This window comes from Papilio machaon, chromosome 22 (assembly GCF_912999745.1).
Source record: "Papilio machaon chromosome 22, ilPapMach1.1, whole genome shotgun sequence".
Taxonomy (NCBI): domain Eukaryota; kingdom Metazoa; phylum Arthropoda; class Insecta; order Lepidoptera; family Papilionidae; genus Papilio; species Papilio machaon.
The window spans coordinates 5,379,857-5,395,467 of NC_060007.1; the positions used below are offsets into that span (position 1 = coordinate 5,379,857).

Genomic DNA, 15,611 nt, shown 5'->3' on the forward strand with positions numbered 1-15,611 from the left:
CCTTTCAACAATAATTAAACTAATCTAGACTTAGATTCAATAACATAATGTTTATTTAAATAAGAATGTATGTAAACCAGCGCCATTTTGTGACGTCATAGCTCAAAGTTAAAAAAATAGGATAATCTTTTCCAGCGAATTCTCATTTAAAACTAAACAAAAAAAGTATACCTGCTTGAATTACTTTCTATTAAAAACTGAATCATATGAAATAGTTGGTTTATCATGAATTTCTAAGACCAAAATCTCTGTATAAAACAATGATAACAATGTTTTAAACGGGGATTACGATCTCAGAAACCCACGATTAATCTTAAAATATTTATAAGTGTATAACATATTATAAATGCAAATGTTCAGATGGATGTATGGATGGATATTTGTTTAAAGGTATCTCCAGAACGCCTCAACGGATCTCGCTAAAATTTGGCACAGATATAAAACATAGTCTCGAAGAACACATAGACTACTTATTTTTTTACTTATTAATTCGGCGCGGACAGAGTCATAGGCGACAGCTAGTTATTTAATACATCTCACCCAATCCAACAACTTGTAACGTCCCATTAATTTGTATATTTTCATATCCATTATCCATCAAACAAGTATAAAGTCCTAGATCATTAAAATCAATCTTCTGTATATATAAAGTGGTTCCATCTTCAGATATATCAATGCTGTCATCTGTTTGTATGTCTGTGTTGTTGTGTTGCCATTTTATTGTAGCCGGAGGATGGGTGTCCACATTGCAGTGAAGGTCTATTTGTGAATATAGTTCTACTTGTTGGTCTAAAAATTTATAACATATATTAAGGTTTATTGTTCAAGGAGTTTTTATATATTTTTGTTTTAATGGTATAAAGAAAAAAAGAAGAATTTAAAATGTATAAAAAAGAACACATTCTTAATGTCATTGTATTTTTTGTTGTCTTTTCTATTTATGTATCTCGAAATACGTTTCTAGAGAAAGTTAATTTTATTTTATTGCTTTTTTAGTTCATTTCTAAAAAAAAGTACACACACACACATACACTTTCAAACACAAACACACAAAACACATACTATTACACACAAATTGTCTGTTTAATATATCAAAAGACAATGTATCTTTTAATATATATAATATAGCAACTAACGCTTAATTAAGTAATATATAAGAGAAGGCGCTGCCTCCCGAAACACAGTTTTAACTAGTTCGGGAAATAGAGCCCCACTAATTTTGTGAAAAATGGCTTTTAGTTAAAGAAAGAATATTTTATTTTATTTCACTTTATATAAAAGAAAAATTTACCATAGTCAAAGTATTTAAAATAGAATTCAAATAAATACAGACACTCATAAATTTTAAAGTATTAAAAATTTATGTATGAAAATATTTTTTTATTTAATTCAAATTCGTATAAAATCATGAAAAATAAGGTTTTTAAATTAAATTGGAGGATGTAATTTCTCTACAAATATTAATATATCAATAAAAAAAACTTACTACTACAGAATGGTTAAAAAGTTATAAAGTCCCTTACAGAGCTGGGCATTAACTCGTTAATCCGTTAATCGTTAATTAACGAAGTTAACATTTTGCTTAACGGATTAACTTTTAAGTTAACTTCAAAAAGTGTTAACGCTTTTGTTAACTTCCGTTAAATTCAACTTCCGTTAAAAAAAGTCCGTTAATCGTTAAATTAGAAACTTTGAGACGAGCTGTCATTTTGTTTAAATTACTTGCCACGCCACGCTCGTAAGTTCAACTATGTTGGGCGACTGTCGGCGACTCGAATGGTGAACGAACGAGTTGATAATTGATATACGTGAAGTTCGCGTGCAAGTATGATGCATCAGAGCGTTCGGGAAAGACGTGACCTACAGGACAAAATCAAAAGAAGGTTATAAATAGTATATTTCATTACGAGTATATAAAACAAGAGTATGTAATAGCCCACATTCCGAACGCTCTTCGTCCCTGCAATACCCTCCAATCCCTTTTTGAGCAACTGTATTAAAACAATTTTTTACTCGTGCTTTTTCTTTAGCTTTTCCAAACTCGTGCGTTCTCTTTCCCAACTGTCAAAATAATGTCTATTAAAAAGAAAAAACCAACCACGAAGTTTTTACAAAAAAAATCATTGAAGTTTTTATGATTCATGCAAATATTTCTAAAAAGAAGTTCCTAATTTGTTACAATATCAGATTTAATGATTTGATTCAATGAATTAGGTTAGGTTTCATTTTATTTCATCTCATTAAATTTCATTTTCATTTCATATCAATAAAAATAATCTACTGAAGACTTGGCCGTTTGGGCATACTTCCCTTTGCCTACCCAGAATGGGTGAAGAAAACAAAAAAAAATCTATGTTTGTATTCTTTTACAGTTGGCGCCATTTTTCAAACATTTTAGTTAGTTGAGTTTATTGTGTTTTTATTATTCTATTAAATTGCTGCATTTTTTCGCAACTGTATTTAAATAGTTGTTTAGTACACGTGCGGAACTGTCATTACAACATGTTCCAACTGTCAACCCTCACCTTCGGCTGCGCCTCGGCTTGGGTAGACATTTGTCGGAACTCTGCAATGACAGGCTTTCCGCCCTCGTAATGAAATATACTAAAATGCATTCATACTTGTTTCTAATACTAATGTGTTATAGAATGTATAGTCAAATTACTATTTTAAACAAGTTTCGCCACAATAACTGAAATTAGTATGTATAATTTTGGTATGGTTAACTGTTAACGATTAACTTTAACTTGCGTTAAATTTTCGAGAATGTAACGCTTTAACGATTAACGAAGTTAATTTTTTAATTAACGAATTAACGATTAACGAAGTTAACTTTTCGATTAACTGTGCCCACCTGTGGTCCCTTAGTATACATATAACATGATAGATCTACACTAAGTGCTATCTTAGTGACCATTAAAAAGTTTAATTACCTGTAAAGTTTTCCAATATTCGCATCTTTTTGCGTACATTTACGTTAATAGTGTCTTGCGCTTTTCCGACTGAATTCTCTGCTACACAGAAATAGGTCCCGTTGACACTCTCTCTTTCACTGTCTAACATCAGCACACTCTTATATACTGTCTCTTTCACTTGAACCACCTGCTGGAATTATATAACTGTAGTAAAAACTAGAAATGTGCACTTTAAATCTAATATTTCAGTAATCTATATATATAAAAGAAAGTCGTGTTAGTTACACTATTTATAACTCAATAACGGCTGAATCGATTTGACTGAAAATTGGTGGACAGATAGCTTAGAACCAGGAAAAGGACATAGGATACATTTTACCCCGTTTTCTATTTTTTTTTATTCCGCGCGGACGGAGTCGCGGGTAAAAGCTAGTTCATATTATTTTAAACTTTGATAATGCAATTAAAAAGAAATCTTATTTAAAATGTTAGCAGGAATATTCGTGAGAACGTTTTCGTAACGTTAGCGACTAAATTTGTATTTGTGCAGCTTTATGGGACGTTAATTACACCAACATATATCACACAAATTTTGAAATATATTGTCGTAACGTTACGATGGCGCGTGTCGCGAATATTCGTGCTAGACCCTCTGTTTCACGTTAAGGTTCCAGACTATAACATCACAATAAAGTTCTTACACATTTGTATGCAAAAAGCATTATTCTTTCTTAATTAGCTTTAAAAATAAAAACTTAGTAAATAGCCTAAGAGTTCATCTAGACTATGGTTTATATCTATGCCAAATACCATAGAGATCCGATACGCCATTTTGGAGATATGTGGTAACAAACATCGATCCAAACTTTCACATCTTACTAATATTATAAATGCGAATGTTTAGATGGATGGATGGATGGATGTTAAAAGGTATCTCCAGAATGACTCAAGGATCGGAGAAATTGAGAGATGTAGAACATAGGCAGAATACATAAGCTTAGGTTCGCAATTAGTTTTTTTTTTTTTTTAATTTTGTACGGATGGAATCGCAGGCGATAGCTAGTTTATAATACTAGTAAGTAGTAATATTTACCGTATTATTAAAGTGTTCAGTTCCCCTCCGCCATACAACGCTTGGAGGTGGTTTAGCGCGCACTGTACACACCAACTGCTGCATACTGCCCTGAACTACTGTTATGTTCCTACCTTCAATGCTAACTTCAGGCTTTATCTCAATGTTCACTTGTACTATATCTGACGCTTGAAGTACAATAGACATTAAAGTTAGTTTTAAAAGTATTTAATATAGAATTATGAATTATATTTTAGGTCACACATTTCTTAAGGTGAAGGAAAACATCATGATGCTGCACATATCTGAGAAGAAATTCAATGATATGTGTGAAGTCAACCCGCACTTGGTCAGCATTGACTATGTCCTAGTCACCCCTAACTTAGGGTAGGCTCCGAGCCCCCCATTGGAGACGTATAGTGAGCTGATGATGAAGTCAGACATTAAGTATAATATAAGATATTATGACTAATATATGGCGCTCTTTACATAATTATTATTATTATGTGACAGCAAATACTGTAATTATAGTCTAACAAGAATATCTGAACCAGTGAGGGGCGCTGCTATCGCTGTAGGTTCTGTCAGAATATATAAACCTACTTAAACATAAAAATGTCATAACAGTGACAGTAAACAGAGGATTTTGTGACATTTTGATATTGACTGAGGGGCGCTACTGAGCTGTCATAATTTAGTTTGACTTATGCCTAACGTTTCAGAGAACCTTGTTAGTATGACACACTTGTTAGTAAGAAACTGACAAAATATATCATAATGGTCTTAATTATGAGATAATTTCATACAAACAGCAAATATAACACCAACCTCTATGAGAATTTCGTAAACCAATACAAGTCCAATATCCTTCCTCAGTAAGAGTCACATCTAAGGTAATATTATAGGTGCCATTGATTGCCACTTCTTTTGCCACTGTACCATTTGGTGACATCCATTGTGCCAAATTAGCATTATCAACATGACAGAGTAATTTTAGATTAGTATAAATTTGTCCTGCGACATTGTGCGTTCCCAATATTTTAGCTGTTGGTTCACTTTCTATAATTATGTATGTTGATTGATTTGTTGCACCGCCTGTTAATAATACATATTATATATGTACTTACTTATGTAGAAAAATCTGTGGATCATCCTGTATTACGATATCTAGTTTAAAAAAACTTAGAAAAGTAAAAACGTATCAAGATCGATTATTGAGGCTTTAGCTAAGCATACAAAAAATTAATGATAGAAAAAATTGAATCCGTTTTTTTTTAAGTAAATGACTTGATTAAATATTTATTGTTAACTAACCTCTGTTAGCAGCGAGACAAGTGTATGTGCCGCGATGTTTTTCACTGACGTTAGAAATAGTCTTGTTAAAGGAATAGAAACCATCAATATTCCGACCAACCTTAATATTAGTCACTGAAAAAAAAAATCAACTAATTCTTTATTTACCATTTAGGATAGGACAATTACAGATTTTCTTACGACGAAGGAAAACATCATGATCTGCACATGTGAAGAACTTCTAAGTAGGGACGTACATGTTGACAAAGTCAGTGAAACTCACCATTAATAGTGTTGCCATTATTAAATATAATCTGGCTCTTGAGGAGAACCGCTTCGCTGAACACCGCGCAGGACACGGTGAGGTCTTCCCCAGCAGATAGTGATGCGTTCACTGGCAACACTGACACTTGCGGTGGTTCCACTGATGAAGAAAGTTTGTTATGTCATCAGAGTAGAAAAAGACAGGAGTAAATCAGCAACTTAAACTTTTGATCTTTATAAAACCGTTTTTACTACGTACAAAAGTAACCTTTGCTTACAATATTACTGAAATATAACGTAATATAATTAAATATTTAAGGAGTACTATAAGGTTCTAGGGGAAAATTAAGTCAAAAATTATACGTTGTTTATCTAAAAATGTTAAGAACAAGACGCGAGGAAAGAGTTACGCAAATAAATAGAAGTTTGCTAAATCTAGGCTTAAGAATAAGAAATGCTAGGTATCAAGGGTTCGTTTAAATAATCCGCTTCTTAAAAGATAATTGTTCTCATTATTATAGTTGAAACAGCACTACTTCATATATAATATTATTGAAACTACACTAGTTGTGTTGTCGGTTTATTTTTCCTGAATGCACGATTAACAAGTTTACATAAGAAAATTCAAATAATCCATCCTTTAAATGAACAATCAAGTAGGTTTATAATAAAGTTTAAAAAAACCACTCAGACAGCGACAACGCCCCACTCCCTCCGCTTGCGCAGAGAGCGAACGATCATCGAGGGCTGACAGCGAGCTGCTGCCGCCCGCCTCACGCTCAGGACGCCGCGCCACGTCTCATCAACGTGGTTGGTACGATCTCACATGTTGTGAAGGTCTCGTGAAGAACTTACTATAGAAATGATCCTATGAAGTAAGGTCTTGTCTGTCGTAACACAACTCGCCTAGGTCATTACCACAGAACAGTATTCTATATCGAGTTTGACAGATTAACTAGACACTTACAGCGACATCTAGTATCAAACTAAAACAATTTATTTTAGAGATTTCTATATAGGTAACAGCGCCATCTTACGATAAAGCGTGAATTATTACTGTCAAGGTTGCGCAGACGCATAAAAACTGTTATTTCACATTGAACATTGATTAAATTTGTTTGGTCCCTTTTTTAAGTAACAAAACTGCCGTATTTAGACTTTATGGAACTTCTTTTATTTACATTTGTATTAATAATAATTTACCTAGTAACGAGAGCTGCGTGTTAGTCTTGCTGTGTCCCGCGGCGTTGCTTGCAGAACATCTGTACGTACCAACGTGGGCTTCACTCATGTCTTCTATTACGTATTCTATTGAAGTGCTCTGTCTGCAAAAATAAATTTGAGTAACTACCACACTTATAGTTTCACTCAGACTTCTTGATATTATTTTTTTATTTGTTTATCTATTAAGTGATGATTTTTTTTTGTTTGAATTGGTTTATATTAAGCTGATCAAGTTACAAATTAACCGCCAGTTTTCAGCAGAAACTTCCACAAAATCATATCTCAGCTTTCTCAAGGAGTGTGAGAAATGGATTTATGTTAAACTCACAGACTTGAAGTCTTCCTTTGAATCTTTGGTGAATCTCTGGTCCATTGAACGGTAACAGGAACAAGACTTTCCACATTACATTTGAGGACAACACGATCGTGAGAACGGGCTTCTATCTAGAAATATGTTATTTAAATTTTCGTCAGCGCAGAATTAAAAAAAAAATGCCTATATGCCTGCATACATCAGCTACCTTCCAGTCAAAGTCCCGTCAACCGGTCCAGCCAAAAAGGACAACAAGGAAGAACAAATTGGGCTTGCGGACAGACAGACAGAGAGAAAAACATTTTTGTATATATGATTTTTTATATTACATTCAGACACACCAAACTTACTAATATTATAAATGCGAAAGTTGATAAAAACGGATGGAATATTTATTAGAAGATATCTTGAAAACAGTTCAACTGACCTTGATGAAATTTGGCACACATGTAGAACGTTCTAGAAGAACACACATACATACCTAGATTTTTTATTAATAACGCGCGGAATTGCGGACAAAAGCTATAATACTATATGTATACGACTGGCAGGAGACGACACAGAGACTTTGGGAGGCTGCGCCAGCGTAGTAAAAACTAAGATTATTAATTAAGATAGGATTTTTTATTTTAACTAAGATGTAGGAATTTAAAAGTTTTAATTATTTACTATCTACATACCTGTTTAGGCGCAGTTAAATACGGAACATCTGAAAAGATCATTAAACGTTCATTAATGAAAATCTGTTTAAGCGAGAGTTCAAAGTACGGCCATATTTTTCTCGCTTAAAGAAGTTTCTCTCCAAGCAGAGTTTTTCACTTATAAAGGGATCTCGCTTTTCCAGGTTTGACTGTATACTTATGTTGTTGTTAATGAAGGTTACCTGGTGGTTTAGCCTGTACAGCTGTAGGACCAACTCTCCGAAACTCTTGTCCATTTTCATCTCGCCCATTTATCTGTAACCAGGTAGATAAAAAATATATTTAATGTTAAATTTACAAAAAAAATAGCAACATTAGAATTAGTTTAAATTTTAAACGATATCTTCGAAATTCAAAAAAAAAAAGAAAAGAAATGTTTTTTATTTTAAATGTGGCCAGCCTTTTTAATCTATTTAGAGATGGCTGAATTAAGACTACGATTACTTTGTACTTAATTTCTGAACTATAAAAATGTAAAAAAAAAATATTTATCGTGTGGTTCTGAGACCTAAATCCCAATTTAAAACATATTGTTATCTCTGTTTTGTCAAAGACAATGACAGGGATGACGATATGTTTTATACAGAGATTAATGTCTCAGAAAGCAACAGTTAATCTTACAGCAATATAAAAGAAATCATCAGGCGGTATGAAGGCGTCCGCTAAGAACATGTCACCCATTTGTTTGACGGGAACTTCGAAAAGCGTCTTTCCATCTGTAGTCAATATCTCAGCGAAGTCAATCTTAATATCGACTTCTGGTGTTATTGAAATTAACATATGGTTATATGTTCCTGGAAAAGAGATATAGGTACTTAGTCTACACTAAGCGACTATCTTATCTCTCTATTAAACGATTTTAAGTACGACAGAGACCGGGATTGGGTCCCGAGTTGAGTTTTCAAGATGAATGACAATTTTTAAGTTAAATTTAGAAGTCAGAGTTGAATTTTTCAAAGAAAATTTATAAAATATAATTTAGAAGAAATAAATAAATGTACTTTACCTTGCAGAGGTCTATAGCTAGCTTCGTCCATAGAGTTAGTTTTCTCTACAGAGAACCCATGGTCGAAGGTGATGTTTGATAGACCAGACACTTTGACTGAATAATCTTTTTCACTGCCTACTGTTATAGTCCAATTTCCAGGTTCAGGTTCTAGTACTTTTACTATCTGGAATTTAAAAAAAAACTACCCTTATTTTTTCACGTATCGTATAACAATTGTTTTCACGGTAACACGTGTAAAAACATATTGTCAGATGATTCAGTGTCAATATTTCTGGACTGGTTTTATGGCAGTGGAAACCTACGTTTAAACAATTCATAGTTGTTGATTGACTATTTATTAAATTTGTTACGCTACTAATTTAATCGAGAACGAGAATTATATAATTCGTTCAATAAATGATTGTGTCATTCAATTCACGGTTCATTCACTCGTTCACTCGTTTATATATTATACATACCATAATCTCAGATAGATCCAATGTGGTGATAAGCTGTGGTGGTCCCACCACCTCGTGTCCGCTCGGGTTCACCACTTTTATGGTGGGTTTGGCTCCTGACACTGATACAGTCACTTCTCCTAAACTACTGTCAACTGGAATCTTAAACAGATTCATAACAAATAAATCAAAACGTTATTGAAGTCACGTAGTGCATAAAGTGACTACGATTTCATCTTAATATAAAAAATGTTCCAGTATCGTTAAAAGCTTAATCGTAATCTTACCGCTTGCGTGTAGTTGTAACCAGCAGGATGTACTGCAGAGCCCAAATTAACACTTCTGCCTCGTATCGAACTTCTCACAAATTCCAACACCTGGGAGATAAAGAAAACTTGCCAATGTACAAATAGTGAATAAATACTTGATCTGAAATGCCTAAAACATCCCAAAACTATCGTCATACAACACGTGCTAAAGTAGTGTCACTGATCAATTGTAAACTTTGACAGTAAATAAACTGACTGGGCAAATTATAAACTAAACTATAAAAAAGTAAAGGTAACTTTAGGTACTTTTGAAGATGAGAAGAACAAAATAATAATCTTCCTTCTTGTATTTTGATAGGTAATGTCTTGTCGTAGGTATCTGCAGCCTAAGGTTTATGCGCGCTGCGCAGTGCCCTCCTACGACGCCTACAACATCCCTTTACTTACGCCCTGCAACACCTAGAATCGTGTTTTGCGCAGCGATTCATACGATGTTCCGAGCTGTCAAGATACAACAACTACTCTACTAATAATTATTATAAATTCAACATACATTATGCACATTAGTCTTGTTCAAGTTGAACACTTGTCCGGAACTGGCGGTGGCGACCTGCTGGTACACTTTGTACGTCTGCCTCTTCACGTCGTTGCAGTGTCCAGTTAGAACGAACACCACCTGTTTCATAATTAATTACTAAGAATGTTGGGAAGAGACAATTACGTTTCAAAGAGCATTATCTATATCACACGACATGCGCGGGCGTATTTAACGCAACATTGCAAGCTCAGGTAGACAGAGTTGACTTCCATTTGGCGTGGTCCTGGCACACTTCTTTTATCTCTTCCACATTTATATGTAGGTAAAGGATACACAATGACCAAGTAAAGTGCTGGATAATTAAAAACAAAAGTAACTGGCACATAAAACTTCCTACCAACATGCGTTTCACAGTTTATTTGGAAATTGTGATACGACAGCGACTTTTTTGAAACAAATAAGTTCTAAGTAACTTGTCAGACAATTTGAAACGGGTTCTAATTATAATATATTGCGCTCAAGCGTACTAACCTGACTCTGTTTCCTTTGAACCGCATCTAATACTTTGCCAACGATCTTGTAATCAGAAGCAGATGCATCCGTGAAAACGTACACGTAAGACCGAGGTCGACTTACACTGAGCGCTAACAGTACTCCGCCCAGAGACTTCTCAGGGCAATCCCCGCCCCCCTTAACATGGATTATATTCAATGCGGATTTAAACACTTCTTTACTCTTTGTTACAGTCGCTGGGCCTATATCTGTTGATTTATAGGGGAATAAATAATAAATCTTACTAATATTATAAATGCGAATGTTTTGATATATGGATGGATGTTTGTTTGAAGGTATCTTAGGAACGGCTGAACGGATCTTGATGAAATTTGGCACAGATGGAGAACATAGTCTAGAAGAACACCTAGGTTACTTATTATGTTTTTTTTAATACCTCGTGAACGGAATGGCGGTCGACAGCTAGTAATACAATAATTGCGAAATATTGTAAGAACATCGACAGCGTTTAAGTAATCAAAAGACAATGCTGAGTTTACATTATGCCAGTACAGTAGGACATTAGCGCTCACAATCACCGCCAGCATAATGTTAATATTAACTGACTCCAGTGAGAACAGAGCATGCCATGCCAACGCTACTGTCTTACTGTACTGACATAATATAAACCAGGCATAAAGGAACAAATTAGCATTCAAGACCGTGAATGAATTTGTAGTAATTAATAGATTTGATAGATATTTTAAGATTTTTGCTGTATTATTAAAACATAACAGTGGATTTCTACTGTGACAATACTTGTATTAATATAAACATATTGGCTAAAATATTAAAAGGCACTTACTAGGATCATGAAACGGAACAAAAACGAAATCAGCTATAATATTGCTTTCTTCCAGTGCAGTTTTTAAAATCATTTCCGCGCCTTCCCGTAACTGTTTAAGGTCATTCGACATTGAGCCAGTTGTGTCAAAAACGAAAGCCAAACTGCTTTTCCCTTCATCTTTATCCACGGATTTATCTTTAACATTATTAAATTCCAAACTTTGAATATTACTTGCGTATACTAAAATTAAAAATATAAATTCTTTCATGTTATACACAACTGCATATATAATATAACAAAGCAATACTAAGACAGACTGGCATATTTTATTATCAAATATAACCTATGACCAAGTAATCAATGTGGGTTAGAAGGCCCTCGGTACTTAGCGGTTCATATCTCTATGCGTAACGTTAGTTAGCAAACTAGGGATATATAGGGTGTTGAATATAGTTATTAAAAAATACGGCAAAAAGTTTATACTTTTAACGACCATCCAATAGAGATGATGCTGACTTTCCGAAGTAATAAAGAAATCTTATATTTACCTCAACGCAATATTTATGAAAAATAGAAATAGAAATAGAAATAGAATAGAATAGAGGTTTACAATGCTATGGTTTACATAAACTAAAAAACAGAACGCAACACCTATGCAACAATAAATATATCAATAATCTATCAACTTATAAGCTTATAACTATTTGAACATCCTGTATAATAAGTTATTTTGCAAACTAAAAACAAACGACCCATTAGGTTGAGTGGACGTAAACTGCAGTGATATTTTCCACTTCCGCGGACGTAAGCCTACTATATTATATAGGGATTTGTTGATAAGTGAACAAAATCGCTTAGTTATCGTAAGTTTTTGTTATAAATTGACTTTATCCAGTTATAGATAGTCGATGCACCCTTTCTTGCATACCCAGCCGCTCTCCTTTTGCACACTCATAGCCCGCGATCCCTTCCATTCATCAGTCTCATTCCATCATCCAAGTTAGACGGCTGTCTCAACCAATTAATCAGTTTTCATTTTTTAAAAACCTAAATTCCTGAGGCTCATAACAGTACGTTAAATTAATTAATGTCTTTACAAAAAAAAAACAAAAAATGGGACCCATCTGCAAGCACTTCCTTTCGATTAAAATATTTTTTATCAAAATCGGACCACCAGGGGCGGTCTTTAGCGGAGATTCGCGGTAACACACATAAAAAAAAAACAGTCGAATTGATAACCTCCTTCTTTTTGAAGTCGGCTAAAAAAACTAAACTACACTAAAACTTTAATAAAAACCTTTTAAACTTATTTATATAAATGAAGATGTTACAAGTAAGATGTTATTCATAAATCAAACATTGAATAATCCTTTATTAAAAATAAAATCTTTATTAAAATTCACACATTTAATTTCTTTATACAAAAAAAGACAACAAACATTTGACAGAAAAAAATTGCTCAAAATTATTCTACAAACGAACTCACGGACAAGCGCCCTTTGCACATAAGATTTAAAAAAAATACGTAGAGCGCTTTTTTCAATTATCGTGATTATTGGATTAATAGTGCCATCTTTTTCATACTCTAACAAAATAAAGACAACTTTTTTTTATATTACAAGGTGGCAAATGAGCAAGCGGCCACATGAATTCGCCGCAATGGCGAAGCGACCGCTGCCCATAGACATTCGCTTTTGCAGATGTGTTGCCTACTCTCAAACGACGAAGGAGGAGACGCACAAAAAGAGAATATTTAACCTTCCTATGCATCTCCTCCATCAAATCCACATCCCCTTCCCATCCTTTCCTTATAAGAAAAGGGTGGGAAGGGAAAAAGGACTAAAATTAGGCCTCCGGCACCACACTCATCAGACTGTACGCGGAATTACTTCAATAACTTCTTTTTGAACTATATGTCAAGTGTCACATTTGAAAGTAAAATTGCGCCGTACGTATTTTTTGTTACTGTTATTAAGTTAAAAATTATTATCTACGATTTATTGCTTAGTCCGTCCCTATGTATACTTATAACGCCTTAACTCAATTAAATCAGTGGTTCCTAAAATGTTTTTTTTTTAGATTTTTAAAAAAATGTTTAGGATACCTCACGTCATTAATTATACAGAAGTAAAATTACCTTGACTGGATTGCCTGAGGTTTCGCTTTTATATCTAAATTAGACATTTAACAATACAAGCAACTACTAACTAAAGTTATGCTAAGTAAAAAGCAAAATTATGTGCAAAGGGCGTGAGTTAAAAAGGATATTTGGCATCTCTCTCTCTCTCGATTAAACAAGTATGTAAGTTGTAAAGAAGTAATGGATTGTAAACATTTTTTTAATATTCCCGACGCCATTTGCTTGCTATTGACAATGTCTATAAAAATATTTTTAATAATTTTATTACAGATTAAATATATATCAGTAAAAAAAAACATTAATTTAAAGGATAAACTATATTTGTAATTAAGGTTGAAAACTCCTACCTTGTATGTTAAAGTCAGGGGTTGACAACTGTGAAATAGAATAATTTATTAAATCATTTTTTCAGGTTGCAAGCAAACGGCTGAATCTAGAAGGATTTAGAATTAGCAAAAATCTATATAATACCTGTCTTTATAACTTGAGCAATATACTATAAATATATTTCGTAATATTATATTAGAATGAATCCAATATAAATAAACTATAATCTATACGAAAAATAATAAGCAATCAAATTGAAACTACTGCGCGAATATAAAACTAAAGTTATACTTAAATATTAATACAAATTACAACCAAATCGAATGACGGTAAAATAAATGTCAGGGGTTCCAAAATAATTATATAAATAATATAATATATTATAATACTTACGTAGTTTTCGATGTAAAAATCTATTAGTTGTCATTGAATCTTTGCATATTATTTTCCAAGCTTTTATTGGTTTATTATTGGTCCAAAGAGGACTCCATGTTATATCGAAGTTGTGGAGTAGATGTCAAATGGATGCTTTTTTTAAATTAATTACTTACATCATAAGAAATAATCTACAAACATCATTACTTTGGGTTTCCACGGTCGAAACATCGTCACAAAAGTTCCTAGATTTATCAGAAATAATATGAGACGATATAGTTTTACATGAATATTCCGACAGTGAAAACTCAGGATAAACTTGTTTTGAACAAAAAAACACTTGCACAAAAAAATTAAAAAAAAAACCCTCTAAGTCTACTGTGATTAATTTTCGGTGGTAGCAGATATTGAGAATAATCTAACAGGGGTTTCAAACCTTTAACGATAATCTAAATTAATTATTTTTTTTAATAAATCCCATCACCAATATTATTCAATTAAAGACGTCTATGTCAAAAAAATTACCAATTTTTTTTAAAAAATAATTCCAAAGGTTTACAACCCCTGATAATATCCCTGCAAATTTTAGTTCATACTTTGGCAAGCATGCTATTAAGTTATTATGAATTTCAAATGACGTAACACATTTGCTATCTCTTTTTTCGTCAAAGAGATAGAAAAGGATGGCAATATTATCATAATAAATATTACGACATCAGAAATTCACCGCTTGAGGTACAATTGTACTTTGTCCTATTTCATTTAAGTCATGGATAATGAAAAATGCAACTTTATTTATACTTAAAAATAAATAAATAAAACATTTAATACCACAAACATTAACATTTTCTATTTATTGTCTTAATTTTTGCTTATTTCAGGTCAATAAAATATTTAGAAAAATATACCATCTTACTAATATTATAAATGCGAATTTTTAAATCAGGAATCCCCAAACTGTTTAGGACAAGTGACTCCCTTTTCCAAAATTTACCGTTACCACAAACCCCCCATGGCCAAATTATCTACTTTTAAGATCAATTATTGTTATTATTATTATTTATTCTGACTTAGGTCAATAGAAGATGACAGCGTGAGAATTAGCAATGCTTTAAAGCACTGTTTCCCAAAGTGGGCGAAACCTAGGAGGGGGCCATGTGGGGCCCAGAAAATGGGGGGCATTGAAATTAATTAAAGTAATGAAATTGTGGTTTTTAAGTTTTAGGGCTGAATATAAATTAGGGGGCTCTGAAATATAATTGGTTTTCAAAGGGGGCGGAGAAAGAAATAAGTTCGACAATCACTGCTTTAAAGCATTGCCCCCTTTGGGAATCCCTTGTTTAGATGGATGTATAGATGAAAGTTTTCTATAAGGTATTTCTAAAACATCTAGAT

At 33.1% G+C, this 15,611-nt stretch overlaps 1 protein-coding gene and 1 non-coding gene across 2 annotated transcripts in view; both read right to left on the minus strand.

The window, feature by feature from the left end:
• Positions 1-14,939, minus strand: part of LOC106719709 (hemicentin-1) — a gene marked incomplete at its 5' end in the record, with an annotated part of 35,789 nt that extends 20,850 nt beyond the window's left edge. The window contains 18 exons of the mRNA XM_045683447.1: positions 541-789; positions 2,934-3,105; positions 4,009-4,175; positions 4,816-5,082; positions 5,302-5,415; positions 5,564-5,704; positions 6,748-6,869; positions 7,097-7,212; positions 7,762-7,790; positions 7,965-8,037; positions 8,404-8,576; positions 8,789-8,954; positions 9,250-9,390; positions 9,516-9,605; positions 10,051-10,173; positions 10,567-10,796; positions 11,393-11,680; positions 14,843-14,939. Coding sequence (XP_045539403.1) covers positions 541-789; positions 2,934-3,105; positions 4,009-4,175; positions 4,816-5,082; positions 5,302-5,415; positions 5,564-5,704; positions 6,748-6,869; positions 7,097-7,212; positions 7,762-7,790; positions 7,965-8,037; positions 8,404-8,576; positions 8,789-8,954; positions 9,250-9,390; positions 9,516-9,605; positions 10,051-10,173; positions 10,567-10,796; positions 11,393-11,680; positions 14,843-14,939 — 2,758 coding nt within the window. The remainder of the gene's footprint in view (positions 1-540; positions 790-2,933; positions 3,106-4,008; positions 4,176-4,815; positions 5,083-5,301; positions 5,416-5,563; positions 5,705-6,747; positions 6,870-7,096; positions 7,213-7,761; positions 7,791-7,964; positions 8,038-8,403; positions 8,577-8,788; positions 8,955-9,249; positions 9,391-9,515; positions 9,606-10,050; positions 10,174-10,566; positions 10,797-11,392; positions 11,681-14,842) is intronic.
• On the minus strand, positions 6,227-6,429 carry LOC123722278. Its single transcript, XR_006756459.1, has one exon. It is a non-coding gene; the product is annotated as a small nucleolar RNA U3 (small nucleolar RNA).
• Positions 14,940-15,611: the final 672 nt, after the last annotated feature.